The sequence below is a fragment of the Camelus bactrianus genome, chromosome 22, assembly GCF_048773025.1.
Source record: "Camelus bactrianus isolate YW-2024 breed Bactrian camel chromosome 22, ASM4877302v1, whole genome shotgun sequence".
Taxonomy (NCBI): domain Eukaryota; kingdom Metazoa; phylum Chordata; class Mammalia; order Artiodactyla; family Camelidae; genus Camelus; species Camelus bactrianus.
Genome location: NC_133560.1, coordinates 29,095,885 through 29,110,331, shown reverse-complemented (window position 1 = coordinate 29,110,331; position 14,447 = coordinate 29,095,885). Strand labels below are relative to the sequence as shown.

Here is a 14,447-nt window from a genome sequence, read left to right as displayed (position 1 = left end):
AGCTGAAGGTCTCAGTCACCTCCGAGGGGAGCGCGGGGGGGGAAGAGGGGGCGGGAGAAGACGCGGTGGGGGGGGAGGGGAAGCCTTGACGTCGCTGCCCCGGACGCTGCCCTGAGCTGGTGGGGCTGGGGCGTCCGCCCTAGCGCCCCCTCCCCAAAGTCCCACCTCCCGACCGTGCGCTGCCGGCGCGGCTAAAGTCTCTCCGAAAGCGTGAAGGGGGATTGGAGGAGATTTTATTTCCCTTTGTGCCCGCGGCCGGGGCCGGATCGAGGCGGCCGGGCCCCGGGGCCGCGGGATTGGGGCTCCCCCGGGAGCGGCGAGGAGCGCAACAAAGGATGCGCGGCACCGGGGTCACCGTCCCCGCGGTCCAACTTTGTGCGTGGAGCCCGGGTCCCCGGGGAGCCCGCCCGCTGCGCTGAGAACCCAGGCGTCTAGGCTGAGCCAGGGCTAGGGGGCGTCCGCAGGCGGCACTTTCCCGGGTCTCCGGCTCCCGGCCTCCAGGAGGGGATCCCCGAGCTTCCCGTAGACAGCGGGCGGCCGAGCCACGCACGGAGACCGCGCTGCCGGTGGGAACTCTGCGCGCCTCCGCGGATGCCCCTAGCTCCGGCCGGTCGACCCCGCGCTCGGCGTTCAGGGCCCTGCGGAGCGCCCCCTTCCCACGCTGTCCTTCAGGAGCCGGGCTAAGGTGCGCTTTCTCTCCTCCTCCTTCCTTCTCTTTCTCCCACCTCTATCTCCTCCTTTTTTTCCCCTTTTCATCCTCTTCTGACCCCAACCAAGGGGCACACCGGGTCTTTCTCCTCCTCCTTTCTCTCCTTCCTCCCTTCTCCTCCTCCTCCCTGGAGACTCTACCGAGGAAGGGGTCCAAGAAGGGGGCGTGTGGGTCCGCCTCTGACGGTGGACAGGTTTGGGGAGACACGCGCTCAGATGGCCAAGTGGCTACGAGACTACCTGAGCTTTGGCGGTCGGAGGCCCCCTCCGCAGCCGCCCACCCCCGACTACACGGAGAGCGACATCCTGCGGGCCTATCGGGAACAGAAGGATCTGGACTTTGAGGACCCCTATGAGGACGCCGACAGCCGCCTGGAGCCCGACGCCACGGGGCACGTGGACTCCAAGGGCCCTGGAGACGCCAAGTACGACTCTCCGAAGCACCGGCTCATCAAGGTGGAGGCAGCCGACTTGGCCAGAGCAAAGGTTTTGCTGGGCAGCCCCAGGGAAGAGGTGCGTGGCTAAGTCCCAGAGGCTGGATGGCCCCAGGAGACTGGGTGGGGAGGGCCAGGCTGGGTCTCCCCTGGACTTTGGGGATGTTGTTTTATGTGTGACCCCAAGGGCAGGCCAGGGCACCGGCCAGACACTCCCCAATCCTCCACCTGCTTGGCAGAGTTTGCTCTCTGTCCCTTTTCAGTGTGCAGCGTTGGCTGTCCTCCTGCCGCTGACTGGCCCTGCTGTGTCCCCTTGTCCTCCTCCTTCCCGATTCCCCCCTGCCAGATCCCTCCTCCCAGCTTCCCTTCCTCTTGGCAGCTGGAGGTATCTTCCTAAAACAAATATGAGTGAGTCAGGTCTGGTACATCCTCGGCGCTACTCCTCACCCCTCTTCTGTTATTACTCCCATTTTACAGAAGTGGAAACTGAGGTTCACAGAAGAGAAGTGACTGTCCCAAGCTCACATGGCTCTAGTTTGTTAGAACTTTTTGTACCTAGACCTGCCTCCAATGCCCGTGCTTTTTTCAGCATTTTTCCTAGAGGATCAGGGAGTCCACCCCAAACCCTCAGTAGACAAATAGAAGGCTTCTAGGAAGGTTACGGGAAGCTGCGCTGGGTAGTGGTTAATGGCACAGAGAAAGGTAGGAGGAGGCAGGGACTTGGGGAAGCAGACAACCTAGGATCAAACCCTGCCTTTTACTTATCAGCTGTGTGACCCTGAGCAAGTCACTTGCCCTCTGTGCCTTGGTTTCTTCCTCCATAAAGAAAGGGGCTAATGTACTTACTGTTAAGTGTTGGTATTACACGTAAATATATGTGAAGCCTTTAGAATAGTACTGGCATCTGATAAACATTAAAATTATTGAAGGAGGGAGGTAGAAGTTCTGTGTCGGGGAGAATTAGAACAGCATGGAGGGAAAAAGCAAGGGAAGCTGGCATCTATCTATGGACACTTGTGAGTGGAAGATAAGACTACTTCCTTGGAAGGGGTGTGTCAGTTGGCCCAGAGATGGCAGGCAAGGGGTGTACTATTGCCCAGCAGAGGTACCCAGGGCTATAGGCTTGATCCCCCTGAACCCTTGGCCCCCTCCCCTTCCTTCCTTTCTCCAGTCGGAAGTCGACACTGAGTACTCAGACCCCTTTGATGCCCAGCCTCATCCCCCACCCCTGGATGATGGCTACATGGAGCCCTACGATGCCCAGCGAGTCATGAGTGGTGAGTGAGCAGGGCCTGGGGGAAGGTGTTAGGGCCCCAGGTGGGAGTGGGAGTTGACCAGTGTCCTCTACCTCCCAGAACTGCCAGGCAGAGGGGTGCAGCTGTATGACACTCCCTATGAGGAGCAGGACCAAGAGCCGGGAGATGGGCCTCCTTCAGGGCAGAAACCTCGACAGAGCCGGCTGCCCCAGGAGGATGAACGGCCAGCGGATGAGTATGACCAGCCCTGGGAGTGGAAGAAAGACCACATCTCCAAGGCATTTGCAGGTGCTTCTCTGACCCTGACCTCTGAATGCCTGCCTCCCTCTATTTTCTGCTCAGGTCACATCCCCTGTTTCAACTTTCAAGTAAATTCCCATCACCTGACACTTTGGTAGTGTGTTAATTCTCACTAAAGTGTGAATGACTGATGGTCATAAATTCCTCTTCCCGCAAGAACCTGAATCTCCCTTGAAAACTGAAACCCCTTTTAGAGTGCAATGGAACTTACTCATTCTGCTCCGTATAGTGCAGGAATAGGCTTTGGTGTCAGACTAGACCTGAGTTTGGGTCACTTACTTGGGCAAATTACTTGATCTCCCTGAGTCTCAGTTCCTTTACCTGTAAAATAGGGATCATTCTAGTACCCATCCAACAGGGTACTTGTAAATTGAATGCTAAAGTGCTCAATTATTCAGGAGCTGTTAGGGAAGAGGGTAGCATTTCTTGGACTCAATTCCTAACTGAGTTGGGTAAGCTTGGATAAGTCTCTGAACCCCAATATTAAGGTCAGCTTTAAGAAGTAAAATAACTTGGACCAGGAAGAGTTGTGCAAACCAAAATCTGCCCCAGAAGTTGTATGACTGTAAGGGAAATTGGGACACAGTGCCTCAGTCTGTCTGTCTGCATATTGGGAGTAATTTTCTAGCTCTATGACTTGGCCAGAATCAGGCAGAACTTCCAACCCACCTCTCTAGCCACGCCCCCTACTCTCTGATTTATTACTCATGGAACTACCAGCCCCTCTTTGCCCCCAGACTGATGAATGACCACACCGCTTTCTTCTGAAGCTCCCGGTTGGTTGCCTGTGTACCAGTCTTGCCCCTGCCTCAAACCCAGCCCCTCCTCTTTTGGATTCTAATAGGTTGCCCCAAGTTGGCACCGCCTTCCTACTGAAATTCCATTGGCTTGCCCCCTACCCCAGGTAAGCGGAACTTAACTCTTCTCTCTAACCCTCCTTGTCCAGTGCAGTTTGACAGTCCGGAGTGGGAAAGAACCTCAGGCTCAGCCAAGGAGCTCCGGAGACCCCCGCCCAGAAGCCCCCAGCCCGCAGAGCGCGTGGACCCAGCCCTGCCCCTGGAAAAACAGCCGTGAGTGGGGAAGTGAAAGATGGAAGAGCCCGGTTAAATCCCTCCCCACCCCATACCAGCCACAGATTCCTCAGACCAGGGAGGCTGGAGACACTTCAATTCATTCATTCACTTCGTTTGTTTCTTCAGCTAATCTTCACTGGGTGCCAGCACCTGCTGTGGGCCGGATCCCCAGCTCAGTTCAAAGAATCAGATGGAGTTTCCATTCCCTCTAGCGTCAGATTCTTGGTTCAAACCCTTTCTCTGTATCCTTTGGCTGTGTGACCTTGGGCAAGTCACTTAACTTCTCTGAACCCCAGTGTTCATCACCCCCAAGATAGTGCCTGCCTCAAACAGAATAAAAGGGGATTTCCTCCCTGCCCTTGACTGGGACTTCTAAGCCTGAGAGCAAAGACACAGAAGTCATTCTCACTGCCACGAGATTTTATGATGACAGTGGGGGGAGCAGGATTGTGAAGGGGTCCCAACTTTAGGCTAGGGTGAAGCTCCCAAGCTGGGAGGGGCTGGATGTTCTCTGTGTCTCTCCAGCCTAGTCATTCCTGGAGGAGCTCCTTGAGCCCCTAGAGGCCAGCCCAGGGGTACTGGGGTGTGTTTATCATAGTCATTCTCAAACTCTTTGGGAAGTACAGAACTGCCTAATTCATGCTGAAGCACAGGGTATTTTCTTTCAATACAAACAACTGGTGCTTATCTATCTTTGACACCTTGCTGGCACTGCTATCCTCTCTTTCAGCGCATTAAAAAAAAATTAAACAATGGTACAGGTGGGTGGGGATACAGGTTGTGGCGAATCTCATGAAAGTGTTATGCAAGTGATTCGAGCTGAGGGATTAGGGAGGTGTTGAGAACACTTGGGGACCCAGCTGAGGGAGATTAAAGATCAAGGTCAGGGGTACGTGTTTAATTGAAAGGAGCAGCTCCAGATTGACCTCGGCTCAGCTGCCTCCCAGAGAAAACCTTGTCTGCCTGAAAACTAGGCTCCTCTTGAGAAATCCAAGGGAATTTTTCTCACTTGTTTGCCTGGACGTCACAAGTCCTTGAATGAGCTGTACCCGCACTCAGCCTCAGGATGTGTTGGAAGGGGGATCGCCCTTCAGGAGACATCCATCTCCACCCGCTAGGTGGTTTCACGGCCCGCTGAGCCGGGCAGATGCGGAGAACCTCCTGTCGCTCTGCAAGGAAGGCAGCTACCTAGTGCGGCTCAGCGAGACCAGCCCCCAAGACTGCTCCCTGTCCCTCAGGTGAGACCCCAGCCCCCTGGAGGGACAGAGGGTCACAGGACTGCATGCTTTTGACTGTCATGCTTTCAGTTGAATTCAGTGGGAGCAGAGAGGTGTGGCTCCTGCAGCCAGTGGGCGGGACTTTCAGGGCTCATGGATGGAGTTTTCAGGCCAGTGGGTGGGACTTCTAAGGAGGGCACCAGTGTGGTTTCCACTGAGAATGAGCTTACTGTCACTAGAGGTATGTAGGAAGATGGATAAGAAGCCATTCAGTAGATCTAGGACCTGAGTGAGATGGGGAACTAGGGAGTCCCTTCGGATCCCCCTCCAGCCCAAAAGTTGAAGTACATCCATTTGTATGCGTCCAGGGCCAGAATCTCAGAGTGTAGAAATCTCAGTCTGAGACTTCAGTTCTACGTGCTTCTCTGCCTCAGATTCTAACTGTGTCTGATTATAAAACCCTCCTAAGAGTCTACCAGACATCTGAGTATGAGATTCCTAAAAGGTCAGGATTGAAGAGGGCTTGGAACCAGGTCCATATCCTGCCTCTGCCACTTTGTAGCTGTGTGACCTCGGCTAAGTCATTCAGCCTCTCTGGGCCTCGGTTTCCTCAGCTGTAAAATGAGCATAATAATAGCATCAACATCTTTATAATACTGTGATGATTACATGGGAAAATGAAACAAAACAAAAACGTGACAAAGCATTAAGAATAATGCCTAGGAAACAGGAAGTGCTTAATTCATATTAATAATGATGATAAAATAATTTCCAGGTTCTCTCTCATTCCCCCCACCAGAGATGGAGAGAAAGGAAAGGGACCCTAGACTGAGGGTAACTAGCGAGGAGCCCACGATAGGTAGCAAAAGGAGTCAGGAGGTTTGGAGAGAAAGTGCCTTCCGTGTTCCCGGGGAGGGACCTCCACCTCGTAGGAGCTCCAGCCTGCCTTGTTTGGGGACAAGCTTGGAAGGGTTCCCTGCAGTGGGGAACTAGCCGGCAGCTTGAAGGCAAGTGGCTGTTAACCAGAAGTATTTTGGAACGCCAGCCCAGAGCTCCTGGGCTCCACGAGGTGGTGACTTGAGGGTTGGAGAGTGTGGGTGCCTCCTCTGACCCCTCTCCTCCAGGAGCAGCCAGGGCTTCCTGCATCTGAAGTTCGCACGGACCCGAGAGAACCAGTTGGTGCTGGGTCAGCACAGTGGCCCCTTCGCCAGCGTGCCCGAGCTGGTGCTCCATTATAGCTCCCGCCCGCTGCCCGTGCAGGGCGCTGAGCATCTGGCCCTGCTGTACCCAGTGGTCTCACAGACCCCCTGACCGGGAGCCTCAGCCTCCTGCCTTGGGCTGCAAGGACCCAGAAACACTGGCTGCAAACGTTGGAGGTCTTTCCAGCCCTGGAGGAGGCCAGATGGAGACACTCCCTGTCCCTCAGGCCCTGGGTCCTCATCAGAGTCGCCTTGCTCGGCCCCCTTCTGGGTTCTATGGCCCAGAATGGTGTCTGGAAACCATCCTCTGGCCTGGAAAATAAATAAGTTATTGTATGTTTCAGGTGTCCTTTCTGGGAGATGGGGATCTCAGCCCCTCGGAAGGAAGAGGGGAGACAGACCCTTGGAGGGGGAAGAGCACCCCCAGCCCCTGGTTTTGGGGCACGGAGCTGGGGTTGGTGCCTGAATGGCTCACAAGGAGGGACCAAAACTCGGAGAGCTGGAGACAGGCAGGGAGAGAGAGGTATGGAGGCAGATAAAAACCCGGAGAGAGCAGAGACCTACAGACAAAAAAGATGGAGACACCAAGGGGCCAAGGCTCTCCGGCCAACCCCACCCCCACCCCGCTCCTCCTCCCCATCCCTGCGGGTGGCCACCGGCTGATGCAGCTGCAGAAAGGACATCTGTCCCCATGGAAACAGCAGAAGGGGGGAAGGGAGCCAGCCCAGCTGGTGTCACTTCAAGGTGACAGTCGGACAGGGGACCCGGGACTGATAAATGCCAGGAAGCCCCAATCTCCCCACTCACTGCCCCATCTCCCTTCACCCCACCACCACCGCACCGGACTCGAAGCCTGCCCATGGGGAGATACCAGCTGGGGAGGGGGAGAGCTTTCAGCTCAGGGCACTATTCAGAGACTAGGGACATCACTTCTCTGCTAATTGGACATGTCCCTCCAAGGATAAGAGGAAGGAAGCTGGTGAGTCGTCAAAGAGCCCTCACCACAGTGGTCCTCTGAGGCCCCCCCCCTCAGATGACTGATGTCTTCAGCATTCCCAAATTGCCACAAATCCTGGCTTTGCTTTCTTTACGAGCTTTTATTTGGTGTTCTGGGGGCAAGGGAGAGGTCCAACCTCACAGAAATAAGGATGGGGGTCTCAGGCTGGGCTACTGGACTCCCTGATCCTCTTGGAATCCATCACAGCTGCTGGGGGGCCCTCTCTGGGTCTGGGGGTTCTGATTCCCCTTCCCACTCCCGGGAACGCTCTTGGCCTTGGCTGCCCAGAGGAGCCTGGGCCAGGAGAGACTCTGACTGTAGAGATGGGCGGACTGGGCCTAGGACTGGGGCAGGATTTGGGAGCTACATGCCGCTTGGGGGTGGGGGGCTGGGGAAAAGAGATCAGATAGAAGCTTTGGCCATTCTCATCCTCCCTGGGGATGTCCAGCACCTTCCCCTCCACAGACCATGCCTCACTCTTTTTGGGGGTCTTCCAGGGCCGGTATAGGACATTGCTGTAGACTGGATTCCCTGCATTGGAAAGCGGAGGGTATGACACCAAGAGGGAACAGTTACTTAAGAGAGCCTGGCCCGCTCCAGCTCACTTCTGGGGGCTTTGTCTATACTTCTGAAAAACATGGGTGTAGGGACCAGGCTTCTCCATCTATTCCCCTTCTCTGCCCCTCCAGCCCCACCCTCCCCCCTTCCAAAAGGGGCAGCTATGGAAGCCAGACGGGGATGTAGTCTATCCTTCTCTCGCAGCTGCAGTTCCCGCCTCCGCCACCCGGGGGCGGAGTCGCCAGGGGATGTCAGCGCCCGTGGGAACCGTCTGCCCTCCGCGACGCTGCCTGCGCGGCTCCCTACCTGCGTCCGTGTGCCGGCGGCGGCGGCGGCCCCAGATCCAGGCGCCCAGAGCGAAAGCGGCCACAGCCACAGCCCCCGTCACCAGCAGCGCGAGAAAGAGCCCTTGGAGGGGAGGGAAGGTTGTGGGTGGTCCGACGGGGGGCGGGGCTAGAGGAGGGACACGTGGGCGGAGCTCACCTGAGAAGCTCTGGTCCAGGTTCAGCGGCGAGCCGTCTGCAGAGAAGAAACCTACGTCTCGGGGGGTGCTCACCTTTGAGTCCAGCTTCCTGCACCCGTTCAGGGTAAGAGCCCCTCTACCCCGTATGGGACCTCAGGGCTCCTGCCCCTGCCGTGCTGTGTGAGTTTAGGGAAGTATTTGCTGTGAACCTGTTTCCTCTTCTGAAAAATGAGACTAATCATTACTGTTTTGCTGAGTTATTGTGAAATAACTGCCAACGGGACTTTTTCATCGTGAGCCCTATTGCTCCCATAATAGTCTACACCACTCCCATCACAAACCTTATCATCCCCACCATAAGTCCCATCGTCCTCACCATGAACTTCATCAACCCCACCATGAGCTCCATCCTCCTGGTCATGGGACCCATCATCCTCATGGCTCCTGTTTTTTGAGCCTCAGAGAGCCTGAGTCACTTGCCTGGGGTCGCACACCCTGCTTTGAGCAAAGGCATTGCTCCCCTCAGCTCCCCCACCACTTTCACTGTTTCAGAAAACAAACAAACAAACAAAAACTTACACTGGCCTGAACTTTTGAGTCTTGCTGAATAATCAGCACCGCAGACACAATAATAACCACTTCTGTTTATTGAGGACTTACTATGTCCCAGACCCTGTAATAAACTCTTCCGGTATGCTTCCTTTAAATTCACCTAGTCTGATGAGGAAAGCACTATAAGCTGTATTTTGATAACTAAGGAAACAGGCACAGAGGGGTCAAGTTACTTGCCCAAGGTCACACAGCAAGTAAATAGCAGAATGGGCATGTGCTTTTATATTTTAAATTATAATTATAATTGACATGAATCCCAGCCAAAGGCTCCTTCTTCTGTGACTGAAATGAGTCCAGGTGCCCCAGCCCCTTAATTCTGCAGATTCTAAAGCTGGCAGTGGTCCCGGGGTCGGGGGGCTGCCAAGCAGCTGTTCAGGGGTGAGGAAGCCAGCTGTGTGGAGCTGGACCTGTGCCCGCCAGCTCCCACTCCCTTGCAGCTGCCAACAATTCACAGCCTGGTGCCTCTGCCACCCCGCCTCTGCTAATTGGTAATTGGCCCCTTCGTCACTTGGAGGGATGGGGGGCAGGCAGGACAGCCATAACACACCGCCTTGGAGGCAGGCAGTGGGTGGGTCCTGCCAGCTGGAGAGACAGGGACTTCGGAGTTGGGAGCCCGCGGGCAGTTCTCCGTTCTGCCTGATAGGGGCTGGGCATGCGCACAAGGCCCTTCAGACCCTCTGAGAAAGCAGGACCCTATCTGGGTCAGCTTGGGTCTCCTGCCTCATGCAGGGTTAGCCCATGAGGGGGTGTCACGCAGAGTTGGGCAAACGTGTGACTGGGGCTCCCGGGAAAGCTGGCAGCACCCCTGGCTTGCGTGTGTGGCTTCATGCTCTGTAAACCGAGGCAGCTGCAGCTGGTTTAGCTGATCCGGGAAGTTTCTGCCAGTCTTGAGAGTCAATGGCTGTCGAGTCTCGATTCTGGAATTCTAGAATTCTCTCCTCTTACACACTCTGAGACTGCAAAATTCTCTAAGCACCTGTCTATTCAAAGTACTTACAATACTACAATTCTAAGATTCTAGAATCATCCATTCCTTTATTTCAGTGTTTCTCAACACTTTTTCATTATCACCCCCACTAAGGAGACTTTTTAAGACTCTTAATTTGTTCCCCCATGAAATTTTAATATCACAGATATACTGAAATCTGTTTATCTGCATGTCTGTGCTTTATATATAAAAAAAGTAAGATTTTCTTTGCTCCCCCAAAACCAATTTTTGCCTCCTTAAGAGTGGTAGTCCCCATTGAGAACATATGCTGTAATTCTAGGGGCCTGGAATTCATGTCCCTAGCATTCTAGAACTGAGAGATTCTATTTGTAGTTTAAGATTCTGGAATTGTCCTAGGCACAATAGAAATGTGCCCGAAAGTTGACCAAAAGACAAGTTCTAGGTTGTTAAATAAAATATGAAAGCAGTCAAAATAGATTTACGCTGTTAGGAGTTGGGATGATGTGAGAGGGGCATGAGGATGGATCTGGGGGTGCAGATATGTTTCTTGAGCAGGGTGATTGGTACCTGGGTGTGCTCAGGTTGGGAGAATACATTGCTATGGTTTGCATACGTCCCTCCAAAATTCACAGGTTGAATCCTAACCCCCAATATGATGGTATTTGGAGGTTGGGGCCTTTGGGCCGTGATTAGAGAATGAGGGTAGAGCTTTCATGAATGGGGTCAGAGCTCTTATATAAAAAAAGACCCCAGGAAGCACCTCCACCCCTTCCGCCACATGAGGACACAGCGAGAGGGTGCAGGCGATGAACCAGGAAGAGGGTTCTCACCACCACACGACCCCGCTGCTTTGATCTCAGGTTTCCAACCTCCAGAATTATGAGAAATAAATCTGTTGTTTATAAGCCACCCAACCTGTAGTATTTTTTTAAAGCAGCAGCTGAATTAAGACGTCCATTGAGCTGGCCGCTTCTGGCATGTACATTTCTCTGTATGTAGGATATACTTGAATAACACGTTTTATGGGATTGTTTTGACTCAAAATCCAGAATTATATATATTCAAGAGTCTTTATGAGTGTGATATCCTGGAACAGGGCTCAGCAAACTACATCCTGTGGGTCGAATTTGGCCCACTGCCTTTTTGTTTAAATAAAGTTTTATTGGAACCCAGGCCCGCCCGTTCTTACATGTACATCTATGGTGAATTGCATGCTATGAGGGCAGAGTGGAGTAGTTACGACAGAGACTATCTGGTGTACAAAACAAAAAATATTTACCAGGTGGCCCTTTACAAAGGAAATTGCCAAGCCCTGGTCTGAAATTATAGGTTCCAGTGTGTCTTTGGTTCTGTTACCCAGAATTTGATGTTCTTGCGTTTGTAGACTCTCTGTTCCTAAGAATCTGATTTGGAGAATTTGTGTTTCTAGGAATTTGAGAGTCTAGAGTCTTAAGATTCTAGGAGTTCCAAGCCCCGGGCTTGCCCCCCCTTGCTCTCATACCTGTTTCCTCCACTAGGAGCTGCGTCCCGTTGCCCTGGGCCTCCTCCAACTCGGGGATCTCCATGGTCGCCCAGCACACGTAGGACCCGCTGTCATTGAGGCCTACGCGGTCCAGCTGCAGGGTGAGGTGGCCAGGTGGCCACCAGGAGAGCCGTCCCCAGGGCCCACACCCCCCCACGCTGAGACTGCTGTTGGTGATGTGTGTCTGGCACAGAGTGTCTCCGTCCTTGGTCCACTCGACATGGAGCCGCTCCCAGGCCGGGGCCTGCACCACCTGGCAGGCCAAGGTCACTCGGCTGTCCTGCCTCACCTGCAGCACCTTGGGTGCCTGCTGCACACTCAGGCCGGTGGCTCCTTGCAGGGCTGGGGGACAGAAGAGGTGAGTGAGCCCTTTTTCAGTACGTGTGTGAGTGTGAGACTTGCTCCGCTAGCCGGGCCACAGGGATGGGGCACTACCAGTCTGAAAGCTTGCCACCTGTGTGATCTTTGCAAGGTCATTGCTTGCTGAAGCTCAGTGGCCTTATCGGTGGAATGGGTCTAAGTCTCTCGGCACTTGTGAGATTTCACGGTGGACTCTATGACGTGTCCAGCTCTCAGCCACGTAGATATCACCTCATGTGTGCCAGACCTTGTTCTGGACACTGTGGACTCAGACACAGAGGTGACTGAGATAGACAAAAATCCCTACCCTCATGGAGCTGACAGTCTAGGGGGAGAGAGAGGCACAGGAAGTCGTGAAATGAGAATCATGATGGAGGAAAGGAATGGGGAGGAGCAACAGAGGATAAGGCTGAGGTAGGAGGGTCTACTGAGTGACAGTGGTCAGGAAAGGCCTCTCCCAGGAGGCGACGTTTGAGCAAGGATCTGAATGGTAAGAAGTAGGCAGTTATGGGAAGGAAGGAAGATATGGAGGAAGAAGCACTCCAGACAGAGGGAATGGCCTGTGCAAAGGTCCTGAGGCTGGACTGTGCCTGGTGAGTTGGAGGAACAGGGAGGAGGCCCCTGTGGCTGGAACAGAGTGAGCCAGGGGGAGAGAGGAAGGAAATGGGATCAGAGAAGTTGGCAAGGAATGGCTTATAAGAGGCTTGCCGGCCATAGGGGTCGGGTGCTGCAGAGGTAGGGAGGTGGGGGCGGGGAAAGAGGAGCAGTTTACTTTTTAATATACGAGTGATGGGAAACCAGTGGAGCAGGGAGGAAATGGGGTCCAATTTAAGTTGACTGCTGTGGTAAGAACAGATATGCCGTTGAGGATATCGGGGCTGCTGGGAAATGAGGGTCCAGGAGAGCAGTAATTGGGGCCAGACCCTCAAACAAGAGATCAGAGTCCGAACAGATTTTGAAGGTTGCCCCTGGAAGAACTACAAGAAGAATTGAATTGGGAGAGAGGGATGGTGGCAGGTTTCCAAGGTTTTAGCTCGAGGGACTATGTGAACAGCGATGGCTTTGTTCCAAGATGAAGGACACCAAGGGAGACGCAGGGCTCGGGGGAAAGAAAGAGTTTGTTTTCGGCCAAGAGAAGTCAGGAGCGCCTGTGAGACTCCCCAGAGGGGTGAATTTGTGTCAAGTTCCTGGCATTTGGTATGCCATTGCAGCCGAAGCTAGAAAGAGGAGATCCGGGCAAGAGTGTTCTGGGCAGAGGGGACAGCACGTGCAAAGGCCCCGAGGTGGGATCAGGCTTGATGTGTTGAGGAAAAAAAGAAAAGAGAGAGGAGTCAGCAGCTGGACCCCAGGGAGAGAGGGAATGCAGGGGATGGTGGAGACACGAGAGGCCAGCGGGGCCAGGTCACACAAGACTTACCTGCAGATTGTGGTGTGAATGTTATTCTAGGGGCCCCCTCTGGGGATCCTTGCTAGAATCCTTCAATCCCTGTAAAGTTCTGAGTATCAAGGAGAGAGACGGAGCCTATCTGGCACAGCGGAGAGATTAAGGTTTGCAGGGGCTCCGAACTGGACGGGCAGGCAGCTGGGGTGATGGGCCCCAAGAGGATGGCCACAGAGGGAAGGGAGGACCAAGTACTCACCCCAGAGCTGCACCAGGAGGACCAGCATTGTGCCTGGGGACCCCATTCCTGGCCCATCAGGTCCCCCTCTCCTGGGTGGCTCCCCACCACCTCCACTCCCCCTCCTATTTGACAGACTTCCTACCACAAAGGCATATGTGACACTCCATCCCCGCCACAGGGGCCTATGTGACACCTGGGCCAGCCGGCAGACATCCGGTGGCCACAGCTGCTTGGGGCTCCACTTCCTGTCATCTCGTGCCTCAGTTTCCTCAAAGGTTTTTTTCCCTAATCTGAAAGGTGGTATACACATGCGATGGAGATACTGTGAGTGAAAATCTTTCTGAAAGACTACATAAACACGCCTAGGTTGGGGGGACACATTGGAAGGGCAGGTAAAGCAAGGACTAGGGAGGGGAACAGATGACACGGGCCTGAGCAGAGGACAGAAAGACAGAATCCCAGCCTCAGTTATTTTGCCCCTAAGATGTCTTCTTTTGAGGTTCAGAGAAATGGATTTCTGCTGATGACTTTGAGTCCTGCGGCAGGTAGGGGCGTTCCCCTACCCCCACAGTCTGGGGAGAAGTTTGGGGGCCCAGTTGAGGGGGTTCATAGGCTCTAGACTTTCTCCCAGCCCTGCACCCATCACAGCTGGCAGTACCCAGCCCCGGAGGAAGAGGAGGTTGCAGACTCCTGGGCCTCAATGTCTCATCTCAGACCACAGTGTGACCTCCTTTTTCAACTAGAAAGAAGAGGGTCAGTGTTCTTCACAGAAATGTTCCTGTCAACCACAGGGAAGTCCCTCTGGTGGCGCTCTGCCCACACGTCCCAAGTAGGTACACACAGCTTCCCAGCCTCCTGCTGCCCAGGCCTCCCCCCTCCTTCAGACTTTCAGGAAGGACTTTTTGTCTTTTAGGTTATTTATTTATTTAATTTATTTTTAACGGAGGTCCTGGGGGTTGAACCCAGGACTTTGTGCATGCTAAGCATGCGCTCTACCAGTGAGCTATAGCCCCCTCCCCAGAAAGGACTTTCTGAAACTCCACTCTTCACCTGTCCTCTGCAAGGGGTGATGCTGGAGATCATGGATAAAGTCAGCCCCAAGCTGACGGGCTAGACAGAGCTGGATGCAGACATTCCTAGCCCTATGGATTCTGGGCAGGCAGAGAGGCTTCTGGAG

The 14,447-nt window shown here is 54.1% G+C and overlaps 2 protein-coding genes across 3 annotated transcripts; one reads left to right on the top strand and one right to left on the bottom strand.

Annotated features, from left to right (window-relative positions):
* The first annotated feature begins 81 nt into the window (after positions 1–81).
* On the top strand, positions 82–6,523 carry SHD (Src homology 2 domain containing transforming protein D). Its single transcript, XM_010966720.3, has 6 exons — positions 82–1,221; positions 2,314–2,419; positions 2,498–2,686; positions 3,645–3,768; positions 4,890–5,009; positions 6,113–6,523. Exons 1-6 carry the CDS (start codon positions 925–927, stop codon positions 6,297–6,299), a joined length of 1,023 nt encoding a protein of 340 aa, XP_010965022.1. The 5' UTR covers positions 82–924; the 3' UTR covers positions 6,300–6,523.
* Positions 6,524–7,031: 508 nt separating this feature from the next.
* On the bottom strand, positions 7,032–14,297 carry TMIGD2 (transmembrane and immunoglobulin domain containing 2). 2 transcript variants are annotated; one of them, XM_074351071.1, is made up of 5 exons: positions 13,289–14,295; positions 11,268–11,630; positions 8,226–8,261; positions 8,049–8,150; positions 7,033–7,715 (listed from the first exon to the last, which is right to left on the bottom strand). In XM_074351071.1, exons 1-5 carry the CDS (start codon positions 13,578–13,580, stop codon positions 7,345–7,347), a joined length of 1,164 nt encoding a protein of 387 aa, XP_074207172.1. In that variant the 5' UTR covers positions 13,581–14,295; the 3' UTR covers positions 7,033–7,344. The 2 variants fall into 2 exon arrangements, with proteins under 2 accessions (XP_074207171.1, XP_074207172.1); XM_074351070.1 differs by having other exon boundaries at positions 7,032–7,715; positions 8,049–8,261; positions 13,289–14,297.
* Positions 14,298–14,447: the final 150 nt, after the last annotated feature.

Coding starts and splice junctions, on each gene's coding strand:
- SHD (XM_010966720.3), top strand. CDS start 925: ATGGCCAAGTGGCTACGAGACTACCTGAGCTTTGGCGGTCGGAGGCCC. Junction 2,420..2,497: donor TGCCCAGCGAGTCATGAGTG/GTGAGTGAGCAG, acceptor TCTACCTCCCAG/AACTGCCAGGCAGAGGGGTG. Junction 2,687..3,644: donor CATCTCCAAGGCATTTGCAG/GTGCTTCTCTGA, acceptor CTCCTTGTCCAG/TGCAGTTTGACAGTCCGGAG.
- TMIGD2 (XM_074351070.1), bottom strand. CDS start 13,580: ATGTGTATACCACCTTTCAGATTAGGGAAAAAAACCTTTGAGGAAACT. Junction 11,631..13,288: donor CCTCCTGGTGCAGCTCTGGG/GTGAGTACTTGG, acceptor TCTGTCCCCCAG/CCCTGCAAGGAGCCACCGGC. Junction 7,716..8,048: donor CCGCCGGCACACGGACGCAG/GTAGGGAGCCGC, acceptor TTTCCAATGCAG/GGAATCCAGTCTACAGCAAT.